This window comes from Aegilops tauschii, chromosome 6 (genome assembly GCF_002575655.3).
Source record: "Aegilops tauschii subsp. strangulata cultivar AL8/78 chromosome 6, Aet v6.0, whole genome shotgun sequence".
Classification (NCBI taxonomy): Eukaryota; Viridiplantae; Streptophyta; class Magnoliopsida; order Poales; family Poaceae; genus Aegilops; species Aegilops tauschii.
In genome coordinates, this window is record NC_053040.3 from 343013687 (window position 1) to 343035063 (window position 21377).

Sequence of the window (21377 nt, forward strand, 5' to 3'; positions counted from 1 at the left end):
GATGCACCAACCTTTAATGTCCATCACCGCCGCGCCAATCCATCGCCTCAACGGCCCAAAGCAATGTAGTGTGTTTGTTTAGTCCGCGAGTGCGTGCCAGCCTCGCCCCTCCCGCATATTTCACGTTTGTTTAATTTGGCATTTTGGATTTGCGTTCAGGTCTCTGTCCGTTGACAAAACCTTCAGGCTAATCGTGCCGTGCATCACCTCTCATCCCAGTTTTTAAAAGTCAAAAACATGTGCTCCTTCCCGGTCACAACGCAGACATTTCTTCCTTCTTCCAAGTAGTATTATTCCTCACTAAACAACCGTGATGCACGCCCATCTTGTATTATTAAACTATATATCAATGGGAAACCTGCAAATTTGAAAGGAATCACTCACTGATGCTAGCACCAAACAACGGTTGAACAAAGAAGATTCTCCATTGGAGAGGAGAAGGTCTGTGCAAGTTTTGCACCTGCACTCTCACCACCTCTCACAAACCAGCTTCCAGAATTCCACTGCGCACACTTGCTACTGTGCCAACGCCACTAACTCTAGCGACAAGTTTCACACGGAACCACACAAATTTCACGACGGCGTGGCGCGTAATTGCCTCCAACTGATCAAGGTTTCTTCGAGCGACGCATTACGCGCCATTGATCTCATCTTGATGCTCTGTTTCTCCGTGGGTTCAACACATGAAGGAAGAACTAATAACCGTCGGTCATGAGAACGATCAGTGGTTGCTTCGCCGCTTCAGCTCACTAGCTGCTGGACGGCGCCGGTGGCGAGCCACGGCTGGGCTGGGAGGGTCAGCTGGACCGGAGCCTGCACCGGCGGGGGCGGCACCAGAGCCATGGCCATGGACGCTGCCGCGGCCTCGCCTCTCTTTCTCCGCTTCGACGAGCCGGGTGCGCTTGAGGAGGGAGGAGGAGAGTCGGGGCTCGCCGGCTGCGGAGACGGACGCTTCTGGCCCGCGGCTGCGGCTGCGGCGGCGATCTCGGAGCCGATGCGGAGCGGGAAGTTGAGGAGCGCGCGGGAGCCGCGCATGCGGTAGGCGGCGCGGTCGTAGGCCACCGCGGCGTCCTCGGCGCTGTCGAACGTGCCGAGCCACACGCGCGCGCCGTTCTTGGCCGGGTCCCGGATCTCCGCCGCGAACTTGCCCCACGGCCGCTGCCTCACGCCTCTGAAGTGCTTCCCCCTCGACGCCGTCGCCGCGACCTCGGCCTCCTCCTCCGTCCACGGCGCGTCCAGCTCGGGCGGCGACGCGAGGAAGCTGCCGAGGCAGGAGCCGTCGTAGGAACCGGGGGAGGGCAGGGGCTCGGGCTTGACGGCTGCGAAGGAGCCGTCGGGGAGCCAGCCGCAGGAGAAGGCGTCGCGGAGGGCGCCGTAGACGACCATGTCGTCGGCGTCGTTGGGCCGGAACGGGAGCGACTCGCTCCACTGGTCCGCCACCAGGCTGCCGAAGCTCGCGCTCCGGCAGTACGCCGGCCGCGCCGGCTCCTCCAGGAGCTGCTGCCGGATGCTGTCCAGCGCCGCCGCCGCCGCCGCCGCCGCCTCGGACGCCGGATTAAGCAGCAGCATCTTGTCCTGTGTGGGCGCGTCTGGTCCAAAGATGATCTGAGTTCGCTCTTGGGATTCGCGGAGCGTTTGTCAGTGGATTTTGTGGAGGGGCTGGTTTCGGTCTCCCGGTTTATATACAGGGCGCGCAAGGGTGTCACGCTTCTAGCTTCGCCGAACGTTCCTGCTTTAGCCCCACGTGATTCCATTGTTTTTCTTATCGTTTTGGAAGGTAATGATGATGATGATATGGTGGATTAGTGGAGTACTCACGCTAACATAAGTATATCATCGATTTCACTAATCACTCCTTCATGTTTTTTGTTAGGTCCGTTTTCAAAACCACTAAGGCTCCTCTCCACTCCCGCGACCGCGCCGCCCCCACGGGCGGCCGGCCTCGCCCAGCCCTCTCCCCCGCGCGCCTCTCCCTCCCCCTTCCTCTCTGCCGCCGGCGCCGGCGCCCGCTGCGGGCCTGGCCTGGGCGACGCTGGTGGCGGCGGCCCCCTGGCTTTTCCCCTCCTCGGGTGTCCGCCGGCGCGGGACGGAGCGACCCCGGGCGGTGCTTCTAGGCGGCGGCGGGGGCTCCCGGCGCGAACGGGGGCGGACTTCTGGACGGCGGCGTCGCCGTTGGCGGCGGGGTGACGCGGCGGCGCAGCCTGGCGGCGCCCGCTCGGCCCAGATATGGGCCCTTCGGGCCCCATCTGGGCCTGGGCGGGTCTGCTTCGTGGCTTCCGGGAGGCGGGGGAAAGACGATGAGCGGCAGGGTGTTGGCGGCGCCATCGCCGGCTTGCTGCAGTGTGGCGACGGGGCTTAGCGGGCCCGTTTCGGGCCTGGCCGGGCCTGGGGTGGCCTGGCATGCCCTGCTGCCGCGTCCGGACGGCTACCGCGACGGTGCCGGAGGTTCTGCCTGTTGGGGATCGTTGCAGAATTTTAAAATTACGCATCACCAAGATCCATCTATGGAGTTTACTAGCAACAAGGGGAAAGGAGTGCATCTACATACCCTTGTAGATCGCGAGCGGAAGCGTTCAAGTGAACGGGGTTGATGAAGTCGTACTCGTCGTGATCCAAATCACCGATGACCGAGCGCCGAACGGACGGCACCTCCGCGTTCAACACACGTACGGAGCAGCGACGTCTCCTCCTTCTTGATCCAGCAAGGGGGAAGGAGAGGTTGATGGAGATCCAGCAGCACGACGGCGTGGTGGTGGAAGTAGCGGGGATCCCGACAGGGCTTCGCCAAGCGCAAGCGGGAGAGAGAAGTGTCACGGGAGAGAGAGGGAGGCACCAGGGGCTAGGGTACAGCAGCCCTCCCTCCCCCCCTTTATATAGGCCCCCTTGGGGGCGCCAGCTCTGGGATCCCATCTATGGGGGGGCGGCGGCCAAAGGGGGGAAACTTCCCCCCAAGCCAGGTGGGGCGCCCCCCACCCCCAGGGTTTCCAACCCTAGGCGCAGGGGGAGGCCCATGGGGGGCGCACCAGCCCACTAGGGGCTGGTTCCCCTCCCACTTCAGCCCATGGGGCCCTCCGGGATAGGTGGCCCCACCCGATGGACCCCCGGGACCCTTCCGGTGGTCCCGGTACAATACCGATAACCCCCGAAACTTTCCCGGTGGCCGAAACTGGACTTCCTATATATAATTCTTCACCTCCGGACCATTCCGGAACTCCTCATGACGTCCGGGATCTCATCCGGGACTCCGAACAACTTTCGGGTTTCCGCATACTAATATCTGTACAACCCTAGCGTCACCGAATCTTAAGTGTGTAGACCCTACGGGTTCGGGAGACATGCAGACATGACCGAGACGCCTCTCCGGTCAATAACCAATAGCGGGATCTGGATACCCATGTTGGCTCCCACATGTTCTACGATGATCTCATCGGATGAACCACGATGTCGAGGATTCAATCAATCCCCGTATACAATTCCCTTTGTCAATCGGTACGTTACTTGCCCGAGATTCGATCGTCGGTATCCCAATACCTTGTTCAATCTCGTTACCGGCAAGTCACTTTACTCGTACCGTAATGCATGATCCCGTGGCTAACTACTTAGTCACATTGAGCTCATTATGATGATGCATTACCGAGTGGGCCCAGAGATACCTCTCCGTCATACGGAGTGACAAATCCCAGTCTCGGTCCGTGCCAACTCAACAGACACTTTCGGAGATACCCGTAGTGTACCTTTATAGTCACCCAGTTACGTTGTGACGTTTGGTACACCCAAAGCACTCCTACGGTATCCGGGAGTTGCACGATCTCATGGTCTAAGGAAATGATACTTGACATTGGAAAAGCTCTAGCAAACGAACTACACGATCTTTTGTGCTATGCTTAGGATTGGGTCTTCTCCATCACATCATTCTCCTAATGATGTGATCCCGTTATCAATGACATCCAATGTCCATAGTCAGGAAACCATGACTATCTGTTGATCAACGAGCTAGTCAACTAGAGGCTTACTAGGGACACGTTGTGGTCTATGTATTCACACATGTATTACGATTTCCGGATAACACAATTATAGCATGAACAATAGACAATTATCATGAACAAGGAAATATAATAATAACCATTTATTATTGTCTCTAGGGCATATTTCCAACAGTCTCCCACTTGCACTAGAGTCAATAATCTAGTTACATTGTGATGAATCGAACACCCATAGAGTTCTGGTGTTGATCATGTTTTGCTCTAGGGAGAGGTTTAGTCAACGGATCTGCTACATTCAGGTCCGTATGTACTTTACAAATATATATGTCTCCATTTTGAACACTTTCACGAATGGAGTTGAAGCGACGCTTGATATGCCTGGTCTTCCTGTGAAACCTGGGCTCCTTGGCAAGGGCAATAGCTCCAGTGTTGTCACAGAAGAGAGTCATCGGGCCCGACGCATTGGGAATCACCCCTAGGTCGGTAATGAACTCCTTCATCCAGATTGCTTCTTGCGCTGCCTCTGAGGCTGCCATGTACTCCGCTTCACATGTAGATCCCGCCACGACGCTTTGCTTGCAACTGCACCAGCTTACTGCCCCTCCATTCAAAATATACACGTATCCGGTTTGTGACTTCGAGTCATCCAGATCTGCGTCGAAGCTAGCGTCGACGTAACCCTTTACGACGAGCTCTTCGTCACCTCCATAAACGAGAAACATATCCTTAGTCCTCTTCAGGTACTTTAGGATATTCTTGACCGCTGTCCAGTGTTCCATGCCGGGATTACTTTGGTACCTTCCTACCAAACTTACGGCAAGGTTTACATCAGGTCTGGTACACAGCATGGCATACATAATAGTCCCTATGGCTGAGGCATAGGGGATGCCACTCATCTTTTCTCTATCTTCTGCCGTGGTCGGGCATTGAGCCGTGCTCAATTGCACACCTTGCAATACATGCAAGAACCCCTTCTTGGACTGATCCATATTGAACATCTTCAATATCTTGTCAAGGTACGTACTCTGTGAAAGACCAATGAGGCGTCTTGATCTATCTCTATAGATCTTGATGCCTAATATATAAGCAGCTTCCCCAAGGTCCTTCATTGAAAAACACTTATTCAAATAGGCCTTTATACTTTCCAAGAATTCTATATCATTTCCCATCAATAGTATGTCATCCACATATAATAAGAGAAATGCTACAGAGCTCCCACTCACTTTCTTTTAAACACAGACTTCTCCATAAGTCTGTGTAAACCCAAACGCTTTGATCATCTCATCAAATCGAATGTTCCAACTCCGAGATGCTTGCACCAGCCCATAAATGGAGCGCTGGAGCTTGCATACCTTGTTAGCATTCTTAGGATCGACAAAACCTTCCGGCTGCATCATATACAATTCTTCCTTAAGAAAGCCGTTAAGGAATGCCGTTTTGACGTCCATTTTCCATATCTCATAATCATAGAATGCGGCAATTGCTAACATGATTCGGACGGACTTCAGCTTCGCTACAGGTGAGAAAGTCTCATCGTAGTCAACCCCTTGAACTTGTCGATAACCCTTAGCGACAAGTCGAGCCTTATAGATGGTCACATTACCATCCGCGTCTGTCTTCTTCTTAAAGATGCATTTATTTTCTATGGCTCGCCGGTCATCGGGCAAGTCAGTCAAAGTCCATACTTCGTTTTCATACATGGATCCTATCTCGGATTTCATGGCTTCTAGCCATTTGTCGGAATCCGGTCCCGCCATCGCTTCTTCATAGTTCGAAGGTTCACCGTTGTCCAACAACATGATTTCCAGGACAGGGTTGCCGTACCACTCTGGTGCGGAACGTGTCCTTGTGGACCTACGAAGTTCAGCAGTAACTTGATCCGAAGCTTCATGATCATCATCATTAACTTCCTCCCCAGTCGGTGTAGGCACCACAGGAACATCTTCCCGCGCTGCGCTACTTTCCGGTTTGAAAGGGTGACTATCACCTCATCAAGTTCCACTTTCCTCCCACTCACTTCTTTCGAGAGAAACTCTTTCTCCAGAAAGGACCCATTCTTGGCAACAAAGATCTTGCCTTCGGATCTGAGGAATAAGGAATACCCAATGGTTTCCTTAGGGTATCCTATGAAGACACATTTTTCCGACTTGGATTCGAGCTTTTCAGGTTGAAGTTTCTTGACATAAGCATCGCATCCCCAAACTTTTAGAAACGACAGCTTAGGTTTCTTCCCAAACCATAATTCATACGGTGTCGTCTCAACGGATTTCGACGGAGCCCTATTTAAAGTGAATGCGGCAGTCTCTAAAGCATAGCCCCAAAATGAGAGCGGTAGATCGGTAAGAGACATCATAGATCGCACCATATCCAATAGAGTGCGATTACGACGTTCGGACACACCGTTTCGCTGAGGTGTTCCAGGCGGCGTGAGTTGTGAAACGATTCCACATTTTCTTAAGTGCGTACCAAATTCGTGACTTAAATATTCTCCACCACGATCTGATCGTAAGAACTTTATTTTTCTGTCACGTTGATTCTCAACCTCACTCTGAAATTCCTTGAACTTTTCAAAGGTTTCAGACTTGTGTTTCATTAGGTAGACATACCCATATCTACTTAAGTCATCAGTGAGAGTGAGAACATAACGATATCCTCCGTGAACCTCAACACTCATTGGACCGCACACATCGGTATGTATGATTTCCAATAAGTTGGTTGCTCGCTCCATTGTTCCGGAGAACGGAGTCTTGGTCATCTTACCCATGAGGCATGGTTCGCACGTGTCAAATGATTCATAATCAAGAGACTCCAAAAGTCCATCTGCATGGAGCTTCTTCATGCGCTTGACACCAATGTGACCAAGGCGGCAGTGCCACAAGTATGTGGGACTATCGTTATCAACTTTGCATCTTTTGGTATTCACACTATGAATATGTGTAACATCACGTTCGAGATTCATTAAGAATAAACCATTGACCAGCGGGGCATGACCATAAAACATATCTCTCATATAAATAGAACAACCATTATTCTCGGATTTAAATGAGTAGCCATCTCGAATTAAACGAGATCCTAATACAATGTTCATGCTCAAAGCTGGCACTAAATAACAATTATTGAGGTTTAAAACTAAACCTGTAGGTAAATGCAGAGGTAGCGTGCCGACGGCGATCACATCGACCTTGGAACCATTCCCGACGCGCATCGTCACCTCGTCCTTCGCCAGTCTCCGTTTATTCTGCAGCTCCTGTTTTGAGTTACAAATATGAGCAACCGCACCGGTATCAAATACCCAGGAGCTACTACGAGTACTGGTAAGGTACACATCAATTACATGTATATCACATATACCTTTGGTGTTGCCGGCCTTCTTGTCCGCTAAGTATTTGGGGCAGTTCCGCTTCCAATGACCACTTCCCTTGCAATAAAAGCACTCAGTCTCAGGCTTGGGTCCATTCTTTGACTTCTTCCCGGCAACTGGCTTACCAGGCGCGGCAACTCCCTTGCCGTCCTTCTTGAAGTTCTTCTTACCCTTGCCTTTCTTGAACTTAATGGTTTTATTCACCATCAACACTTGATGTTCCTTTTCGATCTCCACCTCCGCTGATTTCAGCATTGAATATACCTCAGGAATGGTCTTTTCCATCCCCTGCATATTGAAGTTCATCACAAAGCTCTTGTAGCTCGGTGGAAGCGACTGAAGGATTCTGTCAATGACCGCGTCATCCGGGAGATTAACTCCCAGCTGAGACAAGCGGTTGTGTAACCCAGACATTCTGAGTATGTGCTCACTAACAGAACTATTTTCCTCCATTTTACAGCTGAAGAACTTGTCGGAGACTTCATATCTCTTGACCCGGGCATGAGCTTGGAAAACCATTTCCAGCTCTTCGAACATCTCATATGCTCCATGTTTCTCAAAACGCTTTTGGAGCCCCGGTTCTAAGCTGTAAAGCATGCCGCACTAAACGAGGGAGTAATCATCAGCACGTGATTGCCAAGCGTTCATAACATCTTGGTTCTCTGGGATGGGTGCTTCACCTAGCGGTGCTTCTAAGACATAATCTTTCTTGGCAGCTATGAGGATGATTCTCAGGTTCCGGACCCAGTCCGTATAGTTGCTGCCATCATCTTTCAGCTTGGTTTTCTCTAGGAACGCGTTGAAGTTGAGGACAACGTGGGCCATTTGATCTACAAGACATATTGTAAAGATTTTAGACTAAGTTCATGATAATTAAGTTCATCTAATCAAATTATTCAATGAACTCCCACTCAGATAGACATCCCTCTAGTCATCTAAGTGAAACATGATCCGAGTTAACTAGGCCGTGTCCGATCATCACGTGAGACGGACTAGTCAAGATCGGTGAACATCTCCATGTTGATCGTATCTTCCATACGACTCATGCTCGACCTTTCGGTCTTCCGTGTTCCGAGGCCATGTCTGTACATGCTAGGCTCCTCAAGTCAACCTAAGTGTATTGCGTGTGTTCCGAGGCCATGTCTGTACATGCTAGGCTCGTCAACACCCGTTGTATGCGAACGTTAGAATCTATCACACCCGATCATCACGTGGTGCTTCGAAACAACGAACCTTCGCAACGGTGCACAGTTAGGGGGTACACTGTCTTGAAATTATTATAAGGGATCATCTTACTTACTACCGTCGTTCTAAGCAAATAAGATGCAAAACATGATAAACATCACATGTAATCAAATAGTGACATGATATGGCCAATATCATTTTGCTCCTTTGATCTTCATCTTCGGGGCGCCATGATCATCTTCGTCACCGGCATGACACCATGATCTCCATCATCGTGTCTTCATGAAGTTGTCACGCCAATGATTACTTCTACTTCTATGGCTAACGCGTTTAGCAATAAAGTAAAGTAATTTACATGGCGTTATACAATGACACGCAGGTCATACAAAAAATAAAGACAACTCCTATGGCTCCTGCCGGTTGTCATACTCATCGACATGCAAGTCGTGATTCCTATTACAAGAATATGATCAATCTCATACATCACATATATCTCATTCATCACATCCTTTTGGCCATATCACGTCACAAGGCACATGCTGCAAAAACAAGTTAGACGTCCTCTAATTGTTGTTGCAAGTTTTTACGTGGCTTCTATAGGTTTCTAGCAAGAACGCTTCTTACCTACGTAAAACCACAATGTGATATGCCAATTTCTATTTACCCTTCATAAGGACCCTTTTCATCGAATCCGTTCTGACTAAAGTGGGAGAGACAGACACCCGCTAGCCACCTTATGCAACTAGTGCATGTCAGTCGGTGGAACCTGTCTCACGTAAGTGTACGTGTAAGGTCGGTCCGGGCCGCTTCATCCCACAATACCGTCAAAACAAGATAAGACTAGTAGTGGCAAGAAAAATTGACAACATCTACGCCCACAACTGCTTTGTGTTCTACTCGTGCATAGTAACTACGCATAGGCCTGGCTCATGATGCCACTGTTGGGGATCGTTGCAGAATTTTAAAATTTTCTACGCATCACCAAGATCCATCTATGGAGTTTACTAGCAACGAGGGGAAAGGAGTGCATCTACATACCCTTGTAGATCGCGAGCGGAAGCGTTCAAGTGAACGGGGTTGATGGAGTCGTACTCGTCGTGATCCAAATCACCGATGACCGAGCGCCGAACGGACAGCACCTCCGCGTTCAACACACGTACGGAGCAGCGACGTCTCCTCCTTCTTGATCCAGCAAGGGGGAAGGAAAGGTTGATGGAGATCCAGCAGCACGACGGCGTGGTGGTGGAAGTAGCGGGGATCCCTACAGGGCTTCGCCAAGCGCAAGCGGGAGAGAGAAGTGTCACGGGAGGGAGAGGGAGGCACCAGGGGCTAGGGTACAGCAGCCCTCCCTCCCCCCCTTTATATAGGCCCCCTTGGGGGGGCGCCGGCCCTGGGATCCCATCTATGGGGGGGCGGCGGCCAAAGGGGGGAAACTTCCCCCCCAAGCCAGGTGGGGCGCCCCCACCCCCAGGGTTTCCAACCCTAGGCGCAGGGGGAGGCCCATGGGGGGCGCACCAGCCCACTAGGGGCTGGTTCCCTCCCACTTCAGCCCATGGGGCCCTCCGGGATAGGTGGCCCCACCCGGTGGACCCCCGGGACCCTTCCGGTGGTCCCGATACAATACCGATAACCCCCGAAACTTTCCCGGTGGCCGAAACTGGACTTCCTATATATAATTCTTCACCTCCGGACCATTCCGGAACTCCTCGTGACATCCGGGATCTCATCCGGGACTCCGAACAACTTTCAGGTTTCCGCATACTAATATCTCTACAACCCTAGCGTCACCGAACCTTAAGTGTGTAGACCCTACGGGTTCGGGAGACATGCAGACATGACCGAGACGCCTCTCCGGTCAATAACCAACAGCGGGATCTGGATACGCATGTTGGCTCCCACATGTTCCACGATGATCTCATCGGATGAACCACGATGTCGAGGATTCAATCAATCCCGTATACAATTCCCTTTGTCAATCGGTACGTTACTTGCCCGAGATTCGATCGTCGGTATCCCAATACCTTGTTCAATCTCGTTACTGGCAAGTCACTTTACTCGTACCGTAATGCATGATCTCGTGGCTAACTCCTTAGTCACATTGAGCTCATTATGATGATGCATTACCGAGTGGGCCCAGAGATACCTCTCCGTCATACGGAGTGACAAATCCCAGTCTCGGTCCGTGCCAACTCAACAGACACTTTCGGAGATACCCGTAGTGTACCTTTATAGTCACCCAGTTACGTTGTGACGTTTGGTACACCCAAAGCACTCCTACGGTATCCGGGAGTTGCACGATCTCATGGTCTAAGGAAATGATACTTGACATTGGAAAAGCTCTAGCAAACGAACTACACGATCTTTTGTGCTATGCTTAGGATTGGGTCTTGTCCATCACATCATTCTCCTAATGATGTGATCCCGTTATCAATGACATCCAATGTCCATAGTCAGGAAACCATGACTATCTGTTGATCAACGAGCTAGTCAACTAGAGGCTTACTAGGGACACGTTGTGGTCTATGTATTCACACATTTATTACGATTTCCGGATAACACAATTATAGCATGAACAATAGACAATTATCATGAACAAGGAAATATAATAATAACCATTTATTATTGCCTCTAGGGCATATTTCCAACACTGGCCTCCCGCACGACGGCGGTGGAGGTGGTTCCCTCCCGTTCGGCTTCGGTGCTGCTTCTCCCTCCGCGGGGCGCTTCTCCCCGGCCCTCTTGGCCTCGTGTTGGTGTTCGCAGTGAGGCGGCGTGGGTGACGGCGCAACCGCGATGGCGCATGGTGGTGGGCGGCGGTCTGGCTGGTCGGCTCCGATCCGTGGGGCGGTGGGGATTGGAGTACGGGAGAAATCCTTGCGGGTCTTCGGCCCCAATGCGATGACACTTGCGGGTGCCACCATTCCTTCCTGAAGGGTGTCAGTGATATCCATCCCCCACCTCCCTCCGCGTGCCGGGGAAACCCTAGGACATGTCCGGGCAGCAGCGTCGTCGGCGTCGCTTTCCTTCTTGGAGGTGCTGTTTTGTACGCGGTGGTCTGGAGCCTCGGGTTGTAGTGGTTTGTGTCTGGTGGGCGTAGCGGTGGCGGGTCATCCGCGCTCTGTCGAGCTGCCGTTGTTGGCATTTGCTTCTTCTTCTTTTTCTTTTGGGCTTGTTGTGTTGTTTGCCCCAGCGATCCTGTATCGGTGTTGGTTGCTTTGGAATACAAAGCGGGGGAAACCCTTTTTCGTAAAACCACTAAGCATGGATGATCAAATTAACTGCAGATCATGTGTTAGTGAAGCATGCATGGTTGCCTCTCTGCTTCATGCATTCGTTGATTCCATGTTATGAGAGATAAGAATGCATAATTTTGTGCTCGCAACACAAGATTAACAAATTAATAAATCACAAAGAGATGATGAGGTAACATATGACATTACATGACACTAAGCAATAATATATGTAGATTAAACTAATTCACAAACGACGTTTGGGATGTCTGATTTGATAGAGGGTGTTGGAGATGCCCTTAATACGCTAGTCTTGCAATGATATTTGTTAATCAATAAAGAGTGTCATTCTATGAAAGAAACAACCGCATACACACTATCACCATCCAGCATGCGCCGTACGTTTGTGTTCGCGCCTGTGCATATGTAAAGTTTCTGTATAAACAAGATAAAAGAGAGTTTGTTCAGTAGGTGTAGCAGCATATGCTGCCGTTCTCGCCATGGCACGTGGTGCATTTCACCAAGCGCCCCGAGCGCTTGACCTCGTCGCCGAACCTATGTGGCAGCTCGTCCTCGCCAACCAAAGTATTCCGACCTGATTTGATTCATGTCAGAGTACATATACAAGATACTTTGTCGTGCACAGTCACGTATCAAGCAAGTTGACGAGAAAGGGATGGGTGGATTTGGCGGTTCATTCGGCGTCAAGGCTCCACGGCGCTAGAAGAAAAGCCAGAGCCATGATGAAGAGTAATGATGTTGTTGTTGGGATGGGACTCCCTTGGAGACAGGTGAAACTTCAGGGTGGTTTCCTCTCTCCACGTGCAACAATGGGCTCACTATTTTATTGTGCAAGGAAGGAAAATCTAGTGATGCACTGAAGCTCCAATGTTCCGTTCAGAAGATAGAAGCGTCTACAGCCGGACTTGCCGAATCCTATCCTATAAGTCCGTGGATGTATTGGGACGGGCTCTCATATCTGGTCTCGGGCATCCATATATCTTAAATTCGAACTCGCAAATTTATGCATATCCATGCACGTCGATTATATATGTCAATATCACACATAAATAACACATGTTGGTACCGAAAATAAATAGCGTTCACATAAAATTTATTTTAAATGCACAACTCAAACATTAGTTTTTTAGTTTTCATTGTGGGTCTATGTATGATCCACAAGGTTACTGAGTAGCTGCGTGTGCACATGATGATCTCGAAGATTCCAATACATATGTAGAAAGTTCATAGGCCGAGCTCCATCTCGATCTTTCAGGAATTGAACTTGTTCTTCAGGCGCTTCAAAATCATTTATTTGGGCAACACCATCACCCTCAGGCTCGACAATCATATTGTGCAAAATAACACGACATGTCATGAGCTGCCACAAAATTTCTGATTCCCACACCATTGCAGCCCTACGAACAATTCCCCAACGAGCTTGAAGCACTCTGAATGCCCTCTCACACCCTTCCTAGCTGCTTCCGGCATTGTTGCAAAGTGGTTTTGTTTCTTGCCCTGTGGTTCGGATATGGTCTTCACAAACGCCGCCCACTGGGGATGGAACAATGCGCAAAAATAATGGTTTTCGCATGCAAAAACGATGACGAAACCATGGTCATCCCGGAAAGTTGGGTTTGGAGCAAAGTAGTCTTTCTACGGTAGCTGTGCTCCGGACACCCTATCCCGATTTAGCATGATCATACCCACTTCGTTCAAACCCGAGGAATCAAAGAACTCATCTGTTGGTCCATACTCCTCGTTCGACGAAGCATCGAAGTTCATCGTTTTCCCTAAAAAAACACAAAAAAGTAGTTCGGACAATGTGTCGAACACATAGAGTGCAAGGGGGGGCTCGGGAGTTGCCAGACGTACCGCGGTGGCGTCAGGGCCGGCGACGACGTCCCCGTCGGCGAGGACAAGAGACATGAGTGTTGTGCCGGCGCTGGCGGTGCAGAGGCTCGGAATGGCCGCAGAGCGCGCGTGGCGGCGAAGCTGCGAGACGGACATCGTGGAGGAGTAAGAAGATATGAGAGAGCAAATGGATCTGGTAGGTCGAGGGGTAGATTTGATGCAATTTGCGGTGAGGTAGGGCGGTCGCGGTCCGACATGACGGATGCGCTCGGACGCGTCCGGACGCTCCTATATTTGGGCTGGATATGAAGGATGCCGGTTAGTCCGAACGTTTGAGGACTGTTTAAGGATTTCGTCTGGATTAAATTTTCGTGACCGATTAGTAACCGGTCTGTTCGTCCGGACGTTCGAGGCATAGGACGCCGGCTGCTGATGCTCTAATCCTATACTTCATCATCTAAGAGGATCTGTGGAGAGGCTTCCAGCTGCAAATCAACCTCTAAGTTGACGACAAAGTCCCCATGCAGTGTTGGAGGCCTCTCGAGCAGCCGTGCTACCAAGTTCGCAGTCTACTCTCGGGCAGTGCTGGAGACCGCCCCGAGTAGGTGAAAACCCAAAATGCCATTGTACCTCCGCTGTGCCGCGGAGTGCAGACACGATGGTGCGAGGATTTCAATCCAACATGACATGCTGTCTGCCCGTTGGAACGGACTACCGGCTTCGGCTTGCGCCTGAGCCAACTTTTCCTGGATGCACCGAACCTGTCTCCGGATCCGATCAGCATCAACGACTTGCGGAAGAGACGACCAGAGAAGTGGCGTGTCACTTTCCATCCGGTTTAGACTTTACGAGAACGAAACAGATGAATCCTCACGTGTTGTGCTGACCGTTCGGGACGAGGATGGGAGCACTCGTGCGGCAACAGGTGCAAGTTGCGGCGTCTCACGCCTTCGAGGATGCTTCCCCGCGACAGAAACCACTGATCCCATGTTGGCATGGCTGAATGAGTGACAGAGAAAGGAGGAAGTTTTGGCCCGGATCGAGGGCGGTCGCCATCGGTTCGAAAAATCCGTGGCCATTCAAACCCTTTGACATATAACAGCGCGGCGACGGATGGATACAGTGACTATCGATGCCGAAATCCATTTACGGTGATCGAAGAGTTACAGATTATAATTTCGTGTAACTCCTTCACTGATTATTTTCCACCGTTGATTTCAACCTGTTAATTGAAAAAAATATGCTTAATCAATAAGGCTAACCCATCTCGCGAGAGGGAGGCGCTGGCGCGAGGACGTGGGAGACGGCGGCGCAGTAGCGAGGACCTGGAGGCGAAGATGCCGGCGCGAGGTCTAGGAGGCGAAGCCCCGGCTGGTCTTGTCGTAGTGGCCGCTGCCCCACATACGTCTCCGCCGACGCCTCCGTGAGGTTCTGGAGGGGATGACGCCGCCGCGAGGTATTGGAGATCCCGGCTGCGCTCGGTCGTAATGGTGGATGAACAAAGGTATCTCTTCCCCTGCCCTCATCTCTTCCTCCCATCCTACCCTCCTCACACCTTGTGCTGGGTGTGGAAGCATGGAGCAACTGCACCTTGAAATAAAATTCAGTCAGCAGTTAGGGTTCAGATTGGTGCTGGATACGCCAGCAGTGCGTTCGCTAGTTTGCGCAACTTCCGCAGTCACTAATTGCATGATTAGCGATTGACCGCGTCTGGCACTTGAGCTGTCCTCGATGGCTGCAATGAAGCTGCTGCTGCTGCTACGTATTTGACATGCACGAATCATCAACACAAAACTTTCCAGGAAAAAGGGATATGATATGAATTTTTTTCTCAGAAAAGAACATCATTTGGTTTGTCACACAAATGTACAAGTAGAAATTGCAGCCTTAAAGTTTTCAGAATCAACAGTTAACTGTATAAGCTTATGGTCATACTCCTGTATCATACACGTACACAAGTTCAGGCCATACATGTATAAAATTCTGTTAACTGTCAAGCTTTTATTCAGTAATGAAATCTTGAATTTTGGATTACTTGTAACTGCATGTTCAAACAACTGAAATCTTGCTGCAGCATACACATACAAGTTCAGGTCATACATGTAAACTATGGCTTGGAACAACTTAACTAGTGCTAATAACAGTTTCATAGTTCAGTTGCATGTGTTTGTTTTGATGTTCACAACAGATACAGGTTCAGAGTTCACAAATTTCTGACAACATGTGGCCACTGTGGGGGTGGAAGGTCACGATCATGTCATCAGTTACATCAAAGGCAATGAATGAGATGATTTAGAACAAAATAATGGATTCTGCTTATTCTCTGCATGAAACTAAGCACAACCCTGTCATCTACAAAAATTACTCAGCACACTCTCACAATCCTCACTGAAACCTTTTGAAATCTTTAGGTTGTGATAACTTTTTAGGAGTCGGTAGTACTAGCGTTTCAGAGACTAACAGGAGAGGCAAATTAATAATTATGCGTGCCACCGGAATTAGCAGTGCTGGTGTATTTAGGAGCAAAACTAAGTTGTAACTTGATTCTGTGTTAGTTGAAAGCATAGAAATAGCAGGATTCATTCATTCAGTTATGTGTGCGTTTTCATTCAATTCTTGTCTCCATGTTAAAGGTCCTTGGTCACTTCTGCAGGTGTGGCCATGAGTTCTGCTACTCCTGCGACGCGAGTACAACAACTGCGAACAAGCATGCTAGTGCATCTTCTGGGACGAAGACAGTGCCGAGCCCTCGGCAGCGCACTCCTGCCAAGCCTTCGAGATCTTGGATATGGGACACCTTCGACTGCATGCCCATGACCGCCGACGGCTACTCGGAGCAGGAGCGGGCGTAGGTGGCACTCATCCAGCGGTTCCTCGCAAGGGGGTTCAGCCTGCGGCGACCACCACCACTTGAGCCAACAGTCATCGCCACCATGCTGCGCGGTGGACTCGTACATCGTTGACACCATGAAGGATCTCCATGTGAATGATGAGGATGTTAAAGAACATCGAGTCATAGATATAGCATTAGAAAGGAGATACGAATGGCGCATATACTGATGATTTTCCGTTCGGAATAATGTGTTCTCCCCATGACATGACCCTGTCGAAAATTGATTTGACATCAGAAAAAAATATGATATTATCACCCTTTGTTTGATTGATAATCTGTTTGGCTTACCCTCCATTATTCATTCCTTTTTGGTATCATCTGCATCAGCAAACTTGTTTGCCTAACTTCTTTCCCCCTTTCTGCTGGACAAAATCATCAATTATTAATTGCAAGGTGTGTGTTTGGCCGCTGAATTAGAAAAACTGTTCTCCTAATGCTTGATTTTTTTGAGGGGTCCTAATGCTTGATTATCAAGCCTAATGCTTCATGATAATCTCTTATCAGCCCAAGTAATTATAACTGGAGATCCAAGTGGGCTTATTTTCTAATTTGAACAAATAGCCATAAAAGTAGACAAAAGTGGGATTACGAGGATCCTCGACAATGGCATACAACCGCAAAGGAGATGAGAAACCAACATGATATTCGATAACCACTTGACAGTAATATTGCTAACCACTTGACAGTAATATTGCGATATGGAAAATTTAAGAGCAAAACCTCAGTTGCACATATATTTCCTCCTTATGTTTATGCACAGCGCCAAATGGCATCAAGTTTCAGCATCTCAGACTCAATCCTATAACATTTTGAGCTTTTCATCGGTCAACATACATGTTTACAAGACAAGGACACATAGCATAACCAATCAGGACACAGTTCACTCATGCACTTCTAGACTAAGAAACAACCATTTAAAATCTCGCGCATCGCACAGAGTCTACAACTAACAAGACTCATGATGATTGCCCTAGCTTCCCACCACTCGTATCGTAGCCCGCATCGTCATATATATCCGGCAAAATTCGTTCGAGCAAGCAGGTAGTAGTTCTCAAACTCCTTGAGGTAATCCAGGAGCACCACGATGGTCTAGAGAAGGAACAGTTGCTGCCGCCACCACCCCTCCATCACCGCCGCCTACTTTGCCGAAATGGAACCCACCGCTTCCATCGTCCAGTTTAGGCCCTTGAACTTTCGCTGAAGCGGTAAACAATATAACACAAGCAAAGTTAAGTCGATTGCCCACTCCGTTGAACTAGGTTAAATTTGCAGTGTGAGAACAGAAAAGAAAAGCCACCTTTGGGATCAGATCGTTTGACAGTCGTGGCTGAAGATTTGCACTGGAGACTTTGGGTTTGAGCAGCATTGCATCTTACATCCAGCAGACCATAGCCAGCTCACAATTGGTCTTTCATGAAGACGTGATGCATGTTCATGCGATGCACTCAGACCTCCAACTGCGAAAGTCAAACCAGATGGATATGCAAACTGCCTTAGTTTCTATAGAGTATTAGTGGAAGTATCATCAGATTGCACATATATGCAAACTGCAATGTTTCAGTAACTGCTTTCATACTCTTTAGCCTAAGATTTAACCAAATTGTTGCTAGGTGATGTCACAGAGTTCATACCTTCATAGATTTTCATCCATCTGTTCACAGAGTTCATCATCTGTTCCATCAACAACTCTGCTCCTCCGCAAGGTCGTCGCTGGACTCCACTGCTTGCTGGCCTTCACTGACCGCCGCTCGACTCCACGGGCCATGGTTCTCCCTGCCCGACGCGCCTCCCGTGGCGTTCTTCAGATCTAGCGCCCCTGCCGGCCTCGCCCGGCCCCGCTCGCTTAGCACTGTCGCTCCTGGCTCCCGCAACGTGGGATACGGACCGACTGAGCCGTGGAGGAGGGGGTGCATCAGGGGAGGCCGGATACGGTGGGCTTCCCGGCGGCGGTGCATGATTCCCGTGGCGTGGATAAGAGGCTGACGACATTTGGGCGATGGAGAGATTTGACGGGAACACAACGAGATTGAGGAGAGGAGATATGAGTCGGTCATGGGGAATTTTCCAAATAATTGACATATCTACCCTTGAAAAATTTGTTAGACCCACCTAAATTTTGTAACGGTCCCACCATTAATTGTAATTTTATGTAATTTAAGTCTTGTAACTCCTTGTAACTTCTATTTTTTCACCGTTAGATTTGAGTGGATGGACGGCTTCTAAATTCGCCAATCACTGTGACAGTTGTAAATAAACTAATGTGCTACCTAGTACGTATATGCCTTTTTTTCATGAGTTAATTACAGTTTTAATACACAAACTTGCAGCGGGGGTACAATTTCATACAAGAACTTGCAAAACGACTCAAATTAGCCCCTAAACTTGCTCTGTGAGAACAAATTGATACAATTTAGTCTAAACTTGCCATATTGGACAGGAGGCACGCACCGGCCAGTCCGATATTATGCAGAAACGCCCCAAGTATAGCAATAAATCAACCCGCGGTCCTCAGAGAGAGCTGGTAGTAGAAAACTTAAAAGCGCCCCCTGAGGTTATGCAAAATATTACATTTGAACTACGACAGCACAAACCCTTTCGTCTGTTTCGGGTTCGCCTGCCTGTTCGTTTCTCATCGGCCGCTTTGGCTGTTCGTTTCTCGTCCGCGACGAGCGACGGTGCTCCCTGGTTGGTCGCCACCAACGAGACCGTCGCTTGATGGAGCCACGTCCCCGGGGCATTGGCGAGTTTCCACCTGATTATGGTATGCACACTCATGATATGTTGGATGGTCCCCTATTTCGGACCTGTTATGGCTAGGGTTTTGATCGTGTTTGTTCAGAGGTATTCGTTCTTGATCGGTCCACTTAAACTAAAAACAGAAAATTAAAGACAAAAAATAAAAAATAACTTTAACAAAAACTCTAAAGACAAAGATTAGGAATACTAAACTCCTCCCCGACAAGCACTAGAAAGAGGACTTGATATCTACTTTTTATTGATCCGGTATTGGAACAGAAAAAAGCATCCCGCACATATTTCCCCAGGGGTGACCCTGGGTTATCGAACCCACGAGAGGAAGATTCCCTTAAAGCGATGGTCTCTAGCAAGCTTTCGTCAAAATGTCAAATCCAGCTATTGACCAGATCAACAAGCAAATAGTGATTCAAACACTTATAATAAAAAGAGGTATGAGTATGAGGTCTTATGCTTACAATCTTGTATTTGTGATGGGATCAAATATGATATTAGTTTCTGCGATGCACTCGTCGAGATGTGCTTGCTACGGATCGAAGCGGAAATACCTTCGGTCAAACACGATCAATACCCTAGCCATAAGAGGGCCGAAATAGGGGACCATCCAACATAGCAGAAGGAGTGTGCATACCATAATCCGGCGGAAACTCGCCAATGCCCCAGGGACGTGGGTCCATCAAGCGACGATCCCGTCAGCGGCGACCAACCAGGCAGCACCGTCGCTCGTCGCGGACGAGAAACAAACAGCCGAAGCGGCCGATGAGAAACGAACAGGCAAGCGAACACGAACCGATGAAGGGGTTTGTGTTGGGCTTCCAGTGCAAATGTAATATTTTGCATAACCTCATGGGTCGTTTTAAAGTTTTCTACTACCAGCTCTCTCTGAGGACTGCAGTTTTGCTTATTGCTATACTTGGGAGCGTTTCTGCATAATATCAGACTTACCGGCGCGTGCCTCCTGTCCGACGTGGCAGGTTTCAGACTAAATTGCATCAATTTGTTCTCGCAGAGCAAGTTTAGGGGTTAACTTGAGTCGTTTTGTAAGTTTTTGTATGAAATTGTACCCCCGCATCAGTTATGTTAGTTCCCCTTGATTTATGGAATGCAGACGTGCTTCATGGGGCAGTTATGAGAAAAGCACGTAATTAGTGCAGCGTATCAGCAGACTTTGTGTGGACTGCATAATCGGACGGCTCTTATTAATCTAATCCAATGGCTATGGACTGATCTGATAACAAGTATGGCATCAGTAGTCTGATGCCTAGTGCTTCCTATATTGAGGAGCCCGTTGGTTTACAAATGAAACGGATGTGGGATGGTAATGAAGCGTCGTGCTTCGGTCCTTTCTGTACGCAGGTAGCGGCACGTTTGATGAGGCATCATGCATATTAGGAGTTGCTGACGTGGCAGGTTGCTGAGTTGGATAGACTGCATGTTGAGATAAATACTTGTAGTGGGGATGAATCTCTTAAGTATGTAGGATAAGTTAGTCCCCAAAATAATATAAAATAGTATATTAATGCATATAAAACAGATAATATAATAGCATGAAACAATCAAAAACTATATATATGTTGCAGACGTATCACGTGCCAATCTGTCCGAGGTCCAGCATCGGTTTTTGGCTGCAAACCAAGCGAAGAACCAACACCTCAGTGGTGTTCGTGAATCCCAGGTGAAAGCGGCCGTGGGTGAAGCCTCAAGGCCCCAAAACTTTGCCTGGTATGCCGACCTCGCAGAGAACTGCCCATCCTTGTCCATGACTAGATGGTGCTATCTCGTCACTGGTCATCAAGTTGGGTTGCCGCAACCATGGGCCAAACGGCCAAAACCTGCTCCAAATCGCGCGTGTCAATTGAGGACCCAACATCAGTGCCCAGTTTCCCGTGGCGACGGTGTCATGAACCATGCGGGAGTTTCTCGCGCGCCAGGTCTCAGATTCGAACCCCATCAAGCTACAGGTCTTTCTAGAATAGTGCGTCCCTTCCGTCGCCCACCTTGACTCGAGCAGCCGCTTGGAATAGTTGCATTGATTCCTCTAGGAGGGAGTAGTATTTTAAATATTAGTTTTCTATACTACTAAATCTAATCAAATATAATTCAACTAATTTTCGCAG

At 49.2% G+C, this 21377-nt stretch overlaps 1 protein-coding gene and 1 long non-coding RNA gene across 2 annotated transcripts; both read right to left on the reverse strand.

Moving 5' to 3' along the window:
• Positions 1 to 311: 311 nt before the first annotated feature.
• On the reverse strand, positions 312 to 1664 carry LOC109732421 (ethylene-responsive transcription factor 1). Its single transcript, XM_020291599.4, has one exon. It carries the CDS (start codon positions 1567 to 1569, stop codon positions 742 to 744), a length of 828 nt encoding a protein of 275 aa, XP_020147188.1. The 5' UTR covers positions 1570 to 1664; the 3' UTR covers positions 312 to 741.
• A 15548-nt stretch (positions 1665 to 17212) lies between these two features.
• LOC109732483 (uncharacterized) lies at positions 17213 to 18563 on the reverse strand. Its single transcript, XR_002225415.3, has 3 exons — positions 18138 to 18563; positions 17804 to 17963; positions 17213 to 17703 (listed from the first exon to the last, which is right to left on the reverse strand). It is a non-coding gene; the product is annotated as an uncharacterized lncRNA (long non-coding RNA).
• Between the last annotated feature and the right edge of the window lie 2814 nt (positions 18564 to 21377).